Source organism: Hyla sarda, chromosome 9, assembly GCF_029499605.1.
Source record: "Hyla sarda isolate aHylSar1 chromosome 9, aHylSar1.hap1, whole genome shotgun sequence".
Lineage (NCBI taxonomy): Eukaryota > Metazoa > Chordata > Amphibia > Anura > Hylidae > Hyla > Hyla sarda.
The window spans coordinates 167,651,089-167,665,630 of NC_079197.1; the positions used below are offsets into that span (position 1 = coordinate 167,651,089).

The 14,542-nt window shown below is 45.6% G+C and overlaps 1 protein-coding gene across 13 annotated transcripts in view; it reads right to left on the minus strand.

Moving 5' to 3' along the window:
* BAG6 (BAG cochaperone 6) overlaps positions 1-14,542 on the minus strand; it is an 88,801-nt gene that overhangs the window by 49,610 nt on the left and 24,649 nt on the right. For 8 of the 13 annotated variants that reach the window (XM_056540928.1, XM_056540939.1, XM_056540930.1 and 5 more), the window contains exons 3-12: positions 14,316-14,433; positions 14,053-14,240; positions 12,377-12,436; positions 11,965-12,021; positions 8,624-8,698; positions 6,867-6,994; positions 6,651-6,777; positions 3,375-3,569; positions 2,280-2,535; positions 2,152-2,202 (exon numbers count right to left, since the gene is read on the minus strand). In XM_056540928.1, coding sequence (XP_056396903.1) covers positions 2,152-2,202; positions 2,280-2,535; positions 3,375-3,569; positions 6,651-6,777; positions 6,867-6,994; positions 8,624-8,698; positions 11,965-12,021; positions 12,377-12,436; positions 14,053-14,240; positions 14,316-14,433 — 1,255 coding nt within the window. The remainder of the gene's footprint in view (positions 1-2,151; positions 2,203-2,279; positions 2,536-3,374; positions 3,570-6,650; positions 6,778-6,866; positions 6,995-8,623; positions 8,699-11,964; positions 12,022-12,376; positions 12,437-14,052; positions 14,241-14,315; positions 14,434-14,542) is intronic. The other 5 variants (XM_056540931.1, XM_056540929.1, XM_056540935.1 and 2 more) reach the window with 3 other exon arrangements.

Consider the following 14,542-nt stretch of genomic DNA (forward strand, 5'->3'; position numbering starts at 1 on the left):
CACAACAGGTGGGTCCTGCAGCCGAGATCCTTTGGATAGGGGATAAAATGTCTAGGGGCGGAGTACCCCTTTAAGTCATAAATTCACATGATATAATTGTAGTGTTTCAAAGAAATTACCCCCCCCCCCCCCACTTTAAATACAACCTATCAAATTCATGCTAATTGAGCCATCGGCAGCGTGAATTAGGGACAGGGGGCACGATCCTAACACGCCAGGATTAATCCTGAAATGCTGAGTCGCTGCTCTCTGCTCCGCTGACCTTGAGAGACACGTCTCTCTATACACACACAGGAAGAAATGCGTCACTTAATGTCGCTGGGGACCGCCCCAATGACTAGTTACCTATTTCTGAAGACTTTATAGACTATGATTTTTTTATTTTAAACACCTGACCATTTCAGAGTAAATCATAGTATGTTGTAGGGCTGCACAATATATCGCAAAAGCAATCGAAACGCGATTTCTGATTTTTGCCACATGGCAATATGGCCCCCTGGGAAAACATGCGATTATCTGCTCGGGCTGGCTCCCGTGGCGGGGCCGGCCAGAGCAGGTAAAAAACAAAACTAATTTAAATACTAAAGTCAGTGTTTCCCAACCAGGGTGCCTCCAGTTGTTGCTAAACTACAACTCTTAGCATGCCCGGAACGGCAAAGACTGTCCGGGCATGCTGGGAGTAGTAGTTTCATAACAGCTGGAGGCACCCTGCTAGAAAAACACTGAGCTAAGGGCGCAGGGAGAAAAATAAAAAAAACCTTCTGCCTACCTAGTCCCGGTCCCTGCAGATTCGTCTCCTTGCGCTCCGGAGTTTCCTCTCTTAGTACAGTAGGACCTTTCCCTTTTCAGCCAATCACTGGCCTCAGTGGTGTCACGTGTCAAACCAGTGATTGGCTGATGGGGAAAGGTCTTGTACTGCAGTAATACACTAGGTTTCCCGGGTCCCGCGGAAGATTTAAAATCCGCCCGGGAAACCCAGTGTATTACTACCGTTCAAGAGTGTGACAGGAGGGGAGGGGGAAGGGCTGGGGAATGTGACAGGAATGTGATAAGGGGAGGGAATGTGATAAGGGGAGGGGTGGAATGTGATAAGGGGAGGGGTGGAATGTGATAAGGAGGGGGGGAATGTGACAAGGGGGATGAGAATGTGACAAGGGGGATGAGAATGTGACAAGGGGGAGATGTGAAATAGGCGGTGGGCATAAAATGGGTGGATAGATGTGAAATGGAGGCGATTGGACATGAAATGGGGGGATTTCACCATTTTTTTTTTTTTTTTTTATTATATCACATCGCATATCGCAATCGCAATATTTAGGCCCAAGATCGCAATCGCACATTTTCCCCATATCGTGCAGCCCTAGTATGTTGTAATTTCCCTCCCTCTGTTTCATGCTGCCCGAAACCAATGACAAGTTCCCTTTAAGGTGGTACTCCAGAGAATTAAAGCCTATGACCACAGCTGTACTGATAAATATGTCTGCTGTGTGAGTAACAGCCCTGGACTTACTGATTCTCCTCCCTGTGTTGCTACAAGTTTAAAGGGGAACTCTTATTTTTTTTTCTATACATTTTTTCCATTGTGTGTGGGTATAAAGCTGCAGCGTGATGGGTCATCTACAGAACCACCCCGGCCCAGTCATACTGCTGGCCTCAGCGATGCCCCCCCCCCCATGGCCAGCGATTCGCTCAGCTGCAGTATGACACACTGGGCCTGGGTGCTTGTGCAGAGAACAGTTGTGCTGCAGCTTCAGATAAGCTGGAGGGCAAATAGATGTTTAGTTTTTTATATCCCATAAAATGGGCTTAATTAGAAAAAAATTAAAATAAAATTCCGTCAGCTTGCTTCCCCCACACTAACCAGCAGTACTGGCTGATGGAGGGAGGGGAGGAAAATTGATGAGCTGGGCGGCGTTGCAGCCACTGATGTCAGAGTGCCAGTTACCCCGCCTGTGCCAGTTAGCACTTAATTAGCATATAAGGAAAAAACGAAGATTTCAGCCAGTACCACTGGTATGTGCGGGGGGAGCAAGCTGACAGTTTTCCTTTAACTGAGGTCAAAGGACCCATTGTACATGTAGAGAGCCCCACAGACATTTCAGTCACTCTTTGGAATACCTGTAAAAACCCATTTTATTTCATATTTCTCACCATGAGTGGTTGAGGTCGGGGGAACGTTTGGCATGCCTCCAGATCCTGAGTCTAAGAAAAAAGACAGAAAACACCATAAAGCAAAAGCTGCAGCCAGGAAGAACTGAGTAACCGGAAGACCCCCTCACCCTGGATGTTCATCATCATCATGACCGGCTCCACTGTCTGGTGAGTGATGCGTAAAACACGTGGATGCGGTGGAGGAGTAGGGGCAGGCGGTGGCTGGGTTGGCGTGGATTCTCCAGCTGTGGTTGTGGCCGGACCCTCACTGGTCCCTCGGGGCTGCTCAGAGGCCGAAGCTGCAGGTGTGGAGGAGGTATCAGCGGCCGCCTGGGCGGCGTGGGCTCCATTGCCAGTCATTGTGACAGTGGTGCCAACATTTATCTAAAATTAATGATGGAAATTAGAAAACAGCATGCTGAATGGTGAGTGCCAATGATAGTGCCAGATAACGTGTATAGAGTAAACAGGCTACACGTATGCCCAAAAATAATAAGAGAGTCACCTTGTATAAATCATATGAATGTAACAGTCCCGCTAAGGAGAAAAAGGTGCTTCTAAAACTTAGCTTTTACTGGTATTAAATATAAAATACACCAAATAAATAATATTGTGGATACCGAAAATAAGGAAAAGTGTGCCAATAACAATTATATATACATAACACAGTCGACCTAGAGACAGACGCTGCCACTGGTCCTCATGCAGAGGTTCAGAACTGAATAGTAGGGGTCATTCATACAGATGTCAACACCGTCAGTGGACTGATGACCTTCTTCATAAATTACATATAAAAGAACTAATCATACACGATTCCCAAACCCGACGCGTTTCTGCAAGCGTCTGAATGAAAACCTTATGAGATGCCTGATTCCTCAGGGGAAACATACAGGGACCCGTGTCAATCAGTGTTATATCATTTTATATCTAACACCCGAAATTATACACTTAAGTCCTGTGCATCAAAACATCAAGACATGACGGACCCCTCAATCCATCAAAGCAATCATGTCAGTAGCGCCGTGATGTCCGCTCCCTCTGGTATGTGTATAGTCACAATGGGGTATGAGGAATAGCCATAGGACCTGACCCCTGGGAGAACTTGAATAGCGGCGCTACAACAAGAGAACCGAGATATAGACGCTGCAGCGACAGCGTTCCCGACGTGTTTCCGGGACTGCTAATGATAGTGCCATGTGTGCCAGTACAGTACAAACTCTCACCTGTATTGGAATGGCAGCCTGCTGGAGTAACATGGGACCAGTGTAGTGAGACATGGGGCGGACAACGTGCATGTGTCGGGGAGCAGCCATCGACAGATTGCAACGCAAATCGGATACTGCGACCAAGGCATTTCCCAGGAGACGGAGACATTCCCCGACAAGGTTAATGACGCGCTGAGCCTGTTCCCGGTCATCCTGCGAAAGAGAGAGAAGTCAGACAGTCAAGGAATTGTAGCATTCATGTAGGATTGACCATATAACCCAGCATCTATAGCAGCGTTTCCCAACCAGGGTGCCTCCAGCTGTTGCAAAACTACAACTCCCAACATGCCTGGACAGCCGAAGGGAGTTGTAGTTTTGCAACAGCTGGAGGCACCCTGGTTGGGAAACACTGATCTATAAAGAACTATACAAAACACATTAGGTCCACAAATCCAGGCATGTTGGGAGTTGCAGTTTTGCAACAGCTGGTGGCACCCTGGCACCCCCGGCTTTTTCGTCAGGCGGCTGACGAAAAAGCCGGAAAGGCTTTGAAACGCGTTGGGTGGATCCTTTGTGTGCAATAAATTTACCCATATATACTTCTTGTGGCAGCGCGATTCATCTCCCTTTCTTGGATCTCCTTTTATCTACATTTGCGCCTGCAACGCTGGGAGCCGCAGCAGCCGCGATTACAGGATTCCTGATCAAGCGCATTGAGTGTTGTGCCTCCATTCGCACAACTCGCATAGGTGAGTGCGTTTTGATTGGGCTCTTCACTATCTCATCCATCAGGTTCCATCCAGGGGCGCGCACCCTGTTCTCTTTTGTACTTTAAAAGTAAGACTGGGTTCACCCCACGTTTTTTGCAATACAGTTACCGTATCTGGTTTTTGATAAAAAAAAAAAAACAAACGGATTCCTCAAAACCGGACTGAACTGTATCAAAATGTGTGTACAAATTTTAATCCATATACGGTTTGAAAAATGATGTCTGGTTGCATCCGTTTTTTAAGGGAAAAAAAATGTATCCTTTTTTTACTTTTCACTCCATTATGAATAAAGTTTCACTTGTTTGATTGAAATTCCAAGAAAAAAACTGTGCAAAGTCAAAAACCGTATGGTGAAAACTGGATGGAACCGTACGCACATACGGTTCTGTACGGCTCCCATTGACTCCCATGTTAAAAAATAAACAACAAAAAAAAAAAAACATATATGGTTTTTCACCCGGACCAAAAGCCGTGGTAGGCTACGGTTTTGGGTACGGAAAAAACGGACAAAACCGTACAGGATGCAAAACGGACACAACCGGATGCATCTATTGGTATACGGTTTTCAATGGAGAGTCAATGCATACGGTTTTCAATATGGTTCTGTACGGTTTTCACATTGAAAACGTATATGTGGACTGTATTGCAAAAACGTGGTGTGAACCCGGCCTAAGTAAAGGAAAGCTGTGACTACAGGGACAGTATTACATGGCACTTATGTCGTCCTCTATATGACCAAAAATAATGTATTCCCAAAATAATGAAGCAGGTAGGGACATAGAACAATTTAAAGGGCTATTCCAGTCTAAAGCATTTTTTTAATCAGTTCATAGGAGATACATGCTGGGGGTCAGACTGCTGGAACTCCCAACAACCCAAGATACCGAGTACTCCGGTCTCAGCAGCAGGTGTGATCTCCTATACAGTCTCATGATGACGGGGTCTCCTATCAAGTCAAACCACCACCGATCTAGTACTTACCACATAGAAATATAGAAACAGTGTGTCAGCAGAAAGGAACCATTTGGCCCATCTAGGCTGCCCAATATTCTGAATACTATGAACAGTCCCTATCCCCATGTTATATGAAGGATAGCCTTATACTTATCCCTATCTTATATGAAGAATAGCCTTATACCTATCCCTATCTTATATGAAGAATAGCCTTATACCTATCCCTGTCTTATATGTGGGATAGCCTTATACCTATCTCTATCTTATATGAAGGATAGCCTTATACCTATCCCTATCTTATATGAAGGATAGCCTTATACCTATCCCTATATTATATGAAGGATAGCCTTATGCCTATCCCTATCTTATATAAAGGATAATCTTATGCCTATCCCTATCTTATATGAAGGATAGCCTTATGCCTATCCCTATCTTATATGAAGGATAGCCTTATGCCTATCCCTATCGTATATGAAGGATAGCCTTATGCTTATCCCTATCTTATATGAAGGATAGCCTTATACCTATCTCTATCTTATATGAAGAATAGCCTTATACCTATCCCTATCTTATATGAAGGATAGCCTTATACCTATCCCTATCTTATATAAAGGATAATCTTATGCCTATCCCTATCTTATATGAAGGATAGCCTTATACCTATCCCTATCTTATATGAAGGATAGCCTTATACCTATTCCTATCTTATATGAAGAATAGCCTTATGCCTATACCTATCTTATATGAAGGATAGCCTTATACCTATCCCTATCTTATATGAAGGATAGCCTTATGCCTATACCTATCTTATATGAAGGATAGCCTTATACCTATCCCTATCTTATATGAAGGATAGCCTTATACCTATCCCTATCTTATATGAAGGATAGCCTTATGCCTATACCTATCTTATATGAAGGATAGCCTTATGCCTATACCTATCTTATATGAAGGATAGCCTTATACCTATCCCTATCTTATATGAAGGATAGCCTTATGCCTATACCTATCTTATATGAAGGATAGCCTTATACCTATCCCTATCTTATATGAAGGATAGCCTTATGCCTATACCTATCTTATATGAAGGATAGCCTTATACCTATACCTATCTTATATGAAGGATAGCCTTATGCCTATACCTATCTTATATGGAGGATAGCCTTATGCCTATACCTATCTTATATGGAGGATAGCCTTATGCTTATACCTATCTTATATGAAGGATAGCCTTATACCTATCCCTATCTTATATGAAGGATAGCCTTATGCCTATCCCTATCTTATATGAAGGATAGCCTTATGCCTATACCTATCTTATATGAAGGGTAGCCTTATGCCTATACCTATCTTATATGGAGGATAGCCTTATGCTTATACCTATCTTATATGAAGGATAGCCTTATACCTATGCCATTTGTGCTTAAACTCCTTCGCTGTATTTGCAGCGACCACTTCTGCAGGAAGATTAAACCTGATCATAGAGTAAAATGCTTTAGATGAGGAATACCCCTTTAATTGAACACATCCCACAAGTAAGGCTGCAGGACAGTGTAAAGTGTCATCTCACGTTCTCATAGACGCCATTTGTGGCATTACTGATGATCTCCCTGTAGCGTTCCATGAAGGGGGCCAGACGTTCCTCCACTCTGGACAAAGACTGGAGAACCTCAACAAACTCTGTGGGGGTGGGGTGGCTGCAAAGACAGAGCACGTTATTAGACGGGATGCCGGGAAGATGTCAAGGGGGAATGAGAGATGAAGGGATGTAGATGTAAGGGATTACCTGGATGATCCCGCACCAGCCTGTCCCTCAGTATTAGAGGCCTGGGGCTGTGCATCCCTGCTGCTGGATTCACCTTCTGTTCCGGATGTCTCCATGGGCTCTGATGGCTGATCACTACCGGGCTGCTGCTGCAAAACAGGCATCACCTTAGCAAATGGTATCTTTACATGTATAAACAGTTGTGTCTATTCCTCCTAACACACTGAAACATGCAACCAGTACAATGCACATAGCAATGTCCATTACTCCACATACACACACACCACACAGCAGTGCGCTTTCCTCTTCACACACTACTGCACGTATACAGCACAGTGCACACACCAATGCCATATATTGCTCATAGTACATGCATAAGGTGCAATGCACACAGCAGTGTCCTCTACTCCCCTCACACTACATGTATACAGCACAATGCACACAGCAGTGCCATCTTTTCCTCATAGTACATGCATACAGTCCAATGCACACAGCAGTGCCATCTTTTTGTCACAGTACATGCATACAGTTCAATGCACACCGCAGTGCCATCTTTTCCTGATAGTACATGCATACAGTTCAATGCACACAGCAGTGCCATCTTTTCCTCACAGTACATGCATACAGCAGTGTCATCTTTTCCTCACAGTACATGCATACAGTTCAATGCACACAGCAGTGCCATCTTTTCCTCACAGTACATGCATACAGTTCAATGCACACAGCAGTGCCATCTTTTCCTGATAGTACATGCATACAGTTCAATGCACACAGCAGTGTCATCTTTTCCTCACAGTACATGCATACAGTTCAATGCACACAGCAGTGCCATCTTTTCCTTACAGTACATGCATACAGTTCAATGCACACAGCAGTGCCATCTTTTCCTCACAGTACAATGCACACAGCAGTGTCATCTTTCCCTCACAGTACATGCATACAGTTGAATGCACACAGCAGTGCCATCTTTTCCTCATAGTACAGTAGTCCCTCAACATATGATGGTAATCCGTTCCAAATGAACCATCGTTTGTTGAAACCATCGTATGTTGAGGGATCCGTGCAATGTAAAGTATAGGAAGTTGTACTCACCTGTCCCTGCAGCTCTGGACCGTCACCGCTACCCTGGATGTCGCCCTCCATCGCTGTCGCCGGGTCCCCATGGTGTCCCCTACGCTCCGGACATCATCCTCCCGGGATCCTTGCTCTCCGTCGCCGCCATCACGTCACTACGCACGCACGCCGCTCCTATTGGACGACGGGAGGGCGTGCGGTGCGACGTGATGACGACGAAGGAGAGCGCCGGCCATGGAGGGGATCCCGAAGAGGAGCTCCGGAGCCCCGCGGACAGGAGACCATCACCGGAGCACACGGGGCACCGTAAACTTCTATCCGGTGGCAGCTAAAGCAGTCAGCGCTGCCGGATAGCCGTTTATGCGATGGCCCGGACATACAAAAGCATCGTATGTTGATGCTACCTTCAACATGCGATGGCCCCTGAGAGTGAACGTATGCTGAAATGATCGTATGTCGGGGCCATCGTAGGCATACAGTTCAATGCACACAGCAGTGTCATCTCCTCCTTACACACTATTGCAAATATACAGAACAAGGCACACAGCCATGTCACACTACATGTATACAGCACAGTACACACAGTAGTGTCAGCCTCCTGCTCATACACTGCTATATGTGTAAACTTCACACCGCACGCACACACACAGCATATATTATATAAACAGAACTATGCACACAGTAGTGTAATCTCACAGACTCACCTCAAGGCGATCCAGGATGGACTGTATATCTTGCAGCATGTGTTGCGCCAACACGAGGCGGACGCGCGGCTCACTCTGTACAGAGGGGTGTGTGAAGTAGAAAGAGAGAGAAAAGGACATAGCGGGGTTATAAAGAAGAGGCAGTAATAGGGGTAGGATGGAGGGAGGTCAGCGGTCCGACCAGAACAGACCATTAATAATGAAGCAAGGGGTGTTAATGTAACAAGGGAGCAACAGAGACATCAAAGTGAGAGATGAGAGGAAGCGAGAGAACACAAAGAACGCATTAGGTCATGGCAGCAAGAAACACGTGTGGCTGTAGATCATTGTTTCCCAACCAGGGTGTCTCCAGCTGTTGCAAAACTACAACTCCCAGCATGCCCGGACAGCCTTCGGCTGTCCGGGCATGCTGGGAGTTGTAGTTTTGCAACAGCTAGAGGCACCTTGGTTGGGAAACAATGCTGTAGAACAACGCAGCTCCCACACTTCACAGACTGTTAAAGGGGAACTCCATCCACAACACTACAGGCACAGATTGTCTAGCAACCTCCAAGATTACCAGGTCTCAGTTGATGCTGTAGGTGAGGCCTAAAATGACTGCCAGAAAAAGGACCCCAATTGCAGCAGGTGCCGCTTTGTTTGCGGGACTCCCCTGTGACATTAGGGCAGTGTTCCCCAACCAGTGTGCCTCCAGCTGTTGCGAAACTAAAACTCACAGCAACAGCTGTCTAGGCATTCTGGGAGTTGTAGTTTTGCAACAGTTGAAGGCACACTGGATGGAAAACACTGACTTATACTTTAGCTGACAGACCCAGCTCTCCTCCTCGCGTGTCGCCCTTATGTCTTTTCGCACAAGGTTTACATCGGCAATAAAACCCAATTTGGGGGCCACCTATCCGTCTCCTTAGATGATAAGTAGCAGGACTAGAGATGAGAGAATCCATTCAGAACTAACGGAATTTCTCCAAAAATTTGGATTTGTCTTAACTAAAGTTGGATTATGTTGCCATGATGTTAAAGCGGTACTCCGCGGAAATAAAACTTATCCCCTATCCACAGGAGTTGTAGTTTTGCAACAGCTGGAGGCACCCTGGTTGGGAAACACTGCATTAGGGGTTAACACTCTGAGTAAGAAGATGACTTCTTTGATCTCAAGGAACAACAAGGAGTTCCTTTTTAAGTTTTGCAGCAATAAAGTCACAAAATAAGCTGCGGCTCCCTTTGCCGTTAGTGTGAATGACTATGGTCCAATGGCCTAATTGTTTCTTCTAGTGGATAAAAATCCCTCCTGATCACATTACGGATACACAGGTGCATGGCCCTTTACAACCATTAGAAATAAGTTAAACTTAATAAAGTACTTTATTGAGCAAATATACTTAATGTGACATACATTTAAAGGGGTTCTCCAGTGCTTACACATCTTATCCCCTATCCAAAGGATAGGGGATAAGATGCCTGATCGCGCGAGTCCCGCCGCTGGGGACGCCCGTGATCATGCATGCGGAACCCGTTTGTAATCCGTACCCGGTGCGCGTTCGCTCCGGGTCTGATTACAGGCGACAACAGGGCCGGCGGCGTGTGACGTCACGCCTCTTCCCACGTGTGACGTCACGCTCCGCCCTTTAATGCAAGCCTACGGGAGGGGGCGTGACAGCTGTCACGCCCCCTCCCGTAGGCTTGCATTGAGGGGCGGAGTGTGACATCACACGGGGGCGGAGGCGTGACGTCACACGCCGCCGGCCCTCTAGTCCCCGTAATCAGACCCGGAGCGAACACGCTCTGGGTTCTGATTACAAACGGGGTGCCGCATGCATGATCACCGGAGAACCCCTTTAAAAGCAAAGGTGCTGGAGGAATCGACTAACAGGTAGAGACTACACACTTGGCATGAAGCTTAGTAACAAATGTGAATATATATCAATATGCATCATAGGGACCATAGTGGTTACACATGTGAGCCTCCACTACCACCCAACGTTTCGCTCAAGGCTTCATCCAGGGCGTGACGCCCTGGATGAAGCCTTGAGTGAAACGTTGAGTGGTGGAGGCTCGCACGTTCATTCCTCTCCATTGTGGTAATGATACTGTGTTAATGTGCTTTCGTTTACATATGAATCACAGATATCCACAAGAAAATCACATATGTCTCATGCACTATGCCACTTTACTTATTTTTAATATACTGTAACCACTATTGATTATATTCACATTTGTTACTAAGATTCATGCCAAGTGTGTAGTCTCTACCTGTTAGTCTGTTTTCCAGCACCTTTGCTTTTAAATGTATGTCACATTAAAGGAGTTATCCAGGAAAAAACGTTTATATATATATATATATATATATATATATATATATATATATATATATATATATATATACACACACACACACATATATATATATATATCTCTATATCTATATCTCAACTGGCTTCAGAAAGTTAAACAGATTTGTAAATTACTTCTATAAAAAAAATATTAATCCTTTCAGTACTTATCAGCGGCTGAATTTGAGTTGTTCTTTTCTGTCTAAGTGCTCTCTGATGACACCTGTCTCGGGAACTGTCCAGAGTAGAAGCAAATCCCCATAGCAAACCTCTTCTACTCTGCAGTTCCCGGGACAAGCAGAGATGTCAGCAGAGAGCACTGCTGCCAGGCAGAACAGAACAACTCAACTTTAGCAGCTGATAATTATTGGAAGGATTAAGATTTTTTAATAGAAGTAATTTACAAATCAGAAGAGAGCACTGTGCTCGTAATGTCAGCAGAGAGCTCTGTGTTCCAAAAAGAAAATAATTTCCTCTGTAGTATTCAGCAGCTAATAAGTACTGGAAGGATTAAGATTTTTTAATAGAAGTAATTTATAAATCTGTTTAACTTTCTGGAGCCAGTTGATAAAATATATATATATATATATATATATATATATATATATATATATATATATATATATATATATATATATATATATAAATATATATAAAAGTTTTTTCCTGGAATCCCCTTTTAAGTATATTTGTTCAATAAAGTATTTTATTAATTTAAACTTTTTTGGATCGTCATGCGCTCATTTCTGGTGTTTTTCATAACTGATGTTCATCTGCTTTACCTTGGACTCCTGTTTAAAGTATTGAAGTAACAACCATTACGCACCTGTATGTCCATCACATGACCATGGCAACAATAAAAGCCAAGAGGAATCGATACAAAAAAATATATATCTGAAAATGGTGCAACATTTCACAATATACAGAATAACACATATTTGCTGAAACTAGAATCCACTACAATGAGTGATCACATTGATGGGAGGGGGGCGGGGGAGCTCTGTCTCATACCTGGATGGGCATCTGCTGATCCAAGTTTATATGGACATCAAGAGAGGAGCCATCATTCTAAGCAGAGAAGGAAGGACAGAGAGCAGATGTGGCACGAAGGGGACAGAGTGGTGAGGGGACCGCAGTGGGCAGGCGGAGGGTTAATGGGGAAGAAAGGATGTGGACAGAGGAAGAGAAAGAAATAAGACAATAGATTTGAATGGAGAGAAATGGAGGAGGGGAAAAAAGAGGGAAGACAGTGAACAGAATAAAAATCAGAGTTGTTCTATACATTTCACATCTAATCTACATGGTCACCCAGCAAGTGTCATATACAGCATGTATATAGCATGCAACACAGATAAGACAGCACATACAGGGACGGGATGTGAGTGCACAGGGGTGAGAACGCACAAGGGCCTCGTATACTTACTCCGGTGACTGTGGTGACGCGGGGAGCTCTGCCGGCCTCGCCAAGACCAGACATGACATGCTGCAGGGAGACAGGACAGGAACGGTGATGTACGGTAAAGAGTCCCCTTTATGTCTGTGTAAGACTTCTACAGCTACTCTAAGATGAACATTAAGGAACTAAGGGGCAACTGGCATGGAATAAAGAACATACTCTGTCTTCCATGGGGTATGTCTGGCATAAACCGCCTCCATTCTGCACACTGGAAACATGAGACCCCCCCCCCCCCCCGGTGTCAGAAACAGTGGAGGTCCCAGTGAGCAGACTTTAATGGTGGATCCTAGTGTTATGCCATAAACTATCACAGCAAATAGGGACGTCACAATACCATTTATTTAAGACGGAATACGAGTACAGATACTTTAATTCCAGTACTCGCCGATACCAAGTACGAGTACTTATATTTTAAAGGGAATCTGACCCCAGAGTGACGCGGTTTCTGGCGCTGTTTACCGTATGATATGTGGGTCCTTGTTGTGTACAATGGAGGCGGCTGCTGTAGTTTGAGCCAAGATTTCTCTCTTCTCCATTGGACAGAACAAGGAATTTGCATTGGCGGTGAGAACGATGTGTCCAGAGCGATTGGGCTGATGTTCACATGATGAGCAGCGGTAGAAATCGGGTCACCTGACCTATCTACCTATAAATTGAAGTTAATGCAGGTGACTCTGCTGTAAGATTGTCTTTAATAGTAGGTAGTATCCCCTTGTAGGTAGTATAGATAGTTGCAGACATTCGTTGCAGCCCCCCTGTAGACTGCAGCCCCACCCCTGTAGACAGGGCCCCCTCTTGTCCCCCCCCCCGTGTCCCCCTTGTAGACAACAGGCCCCCCCTTGTAGACAGCACCCCCTCTTGTCCCCCTTGTAGACAGCGCCCCCTCGTGTCCCATTTGTAGACAACAGCCCCCCCCCCCCACTTGTAGACAGCACCCCCCGTGTCCCCCTTACAGAAAGCAGGCCCCCTCCTTGTAGACAGGGAGCAGGGTCCCCCCTTGTAGACAGCAGCCCCCCCCTTATATAGACAGAAGCCCCCCCCCCCCCCTTATATAGACAGCAATCGCCTGCGGCTGTCCTCGGGTGTTGCCGCTCCGCTGTCCCGTTCTCCCGATCGCATCATTGCGTCCTATGGAGGAGCATGTGACATACACGTCACTCTGCTTCCTCCGTAGCGTTACGCTGGGCGCCCCGGGAGGAGGAGTGACGTATATGTCACATGTTCCTCCATAGGACGCAATGATGCGATCGGGAGAACGGGACAGCGGAGAACGGGACAGCGGCTGAACAGCAGCAGGTATCGGACATGGTAGCTTGCAGCTTTTTAGTTTGTTGCAGTTTATTACTTATTGTAGGACACAGCGATCAGACAAATGGGAGAACACGGGAGAATTGTGCTGCTGCTGCTATGTTTCGCCTACAGAACATTACCTACACTGTAACAAACTGCAGCTGTGAAATTATGACTAAAAAACAAGTAGCCATTCACTGACAGCAAAAGGACAGCTTGAAAATGATGTGAAAATAAGGTATATAAGACAGGTGTAGAGTTCTACCCGGATTATTCTCCGTCTGGCCATGTTGAGCCCTGCACCCACCCTGCACATCACACTCCAATCTACACGTAACATCCTGTACTCTTACCGGCAGGTTAAAGGCTCCCACCATTACATAGCTGTTTCCATTCCTCTCAGGACCACCGGCTCCAGGGCCACCTGGTGCACTGCTGCCAGCGGTGGAAGATGTGCTGGATGAGGATGAGGCGCCCCCTGTTGTCGTCTGCGTTTGAGGAGGAGCACGTTCCACCAGGTGAATAACTTTCCCATCCACATCTGAGAACAGAAGAAGTTAGAGGATTAACAAGGGCGAAACGCGCGGGGACCAGACTGCACAGGAGATGCACTCACTGTATTCCTTCAGCTTCTTATCTTCCTGCAATACTCGACCCTGATATATGAGCCGCTGCTTCTCCGAAGGAATGCCGACAGACGGCGATATGTGATCTTTGAAGTCCTTCACTGTTATCTGCAAGAAGAGGAGAGCAGACATTGATGTGCATGTAAAGAGACTAGTGCTATAGAGAGACTTATGAGGCAGGCGTTCACACGTGTATAGAGAATTTTGCTGTATATGT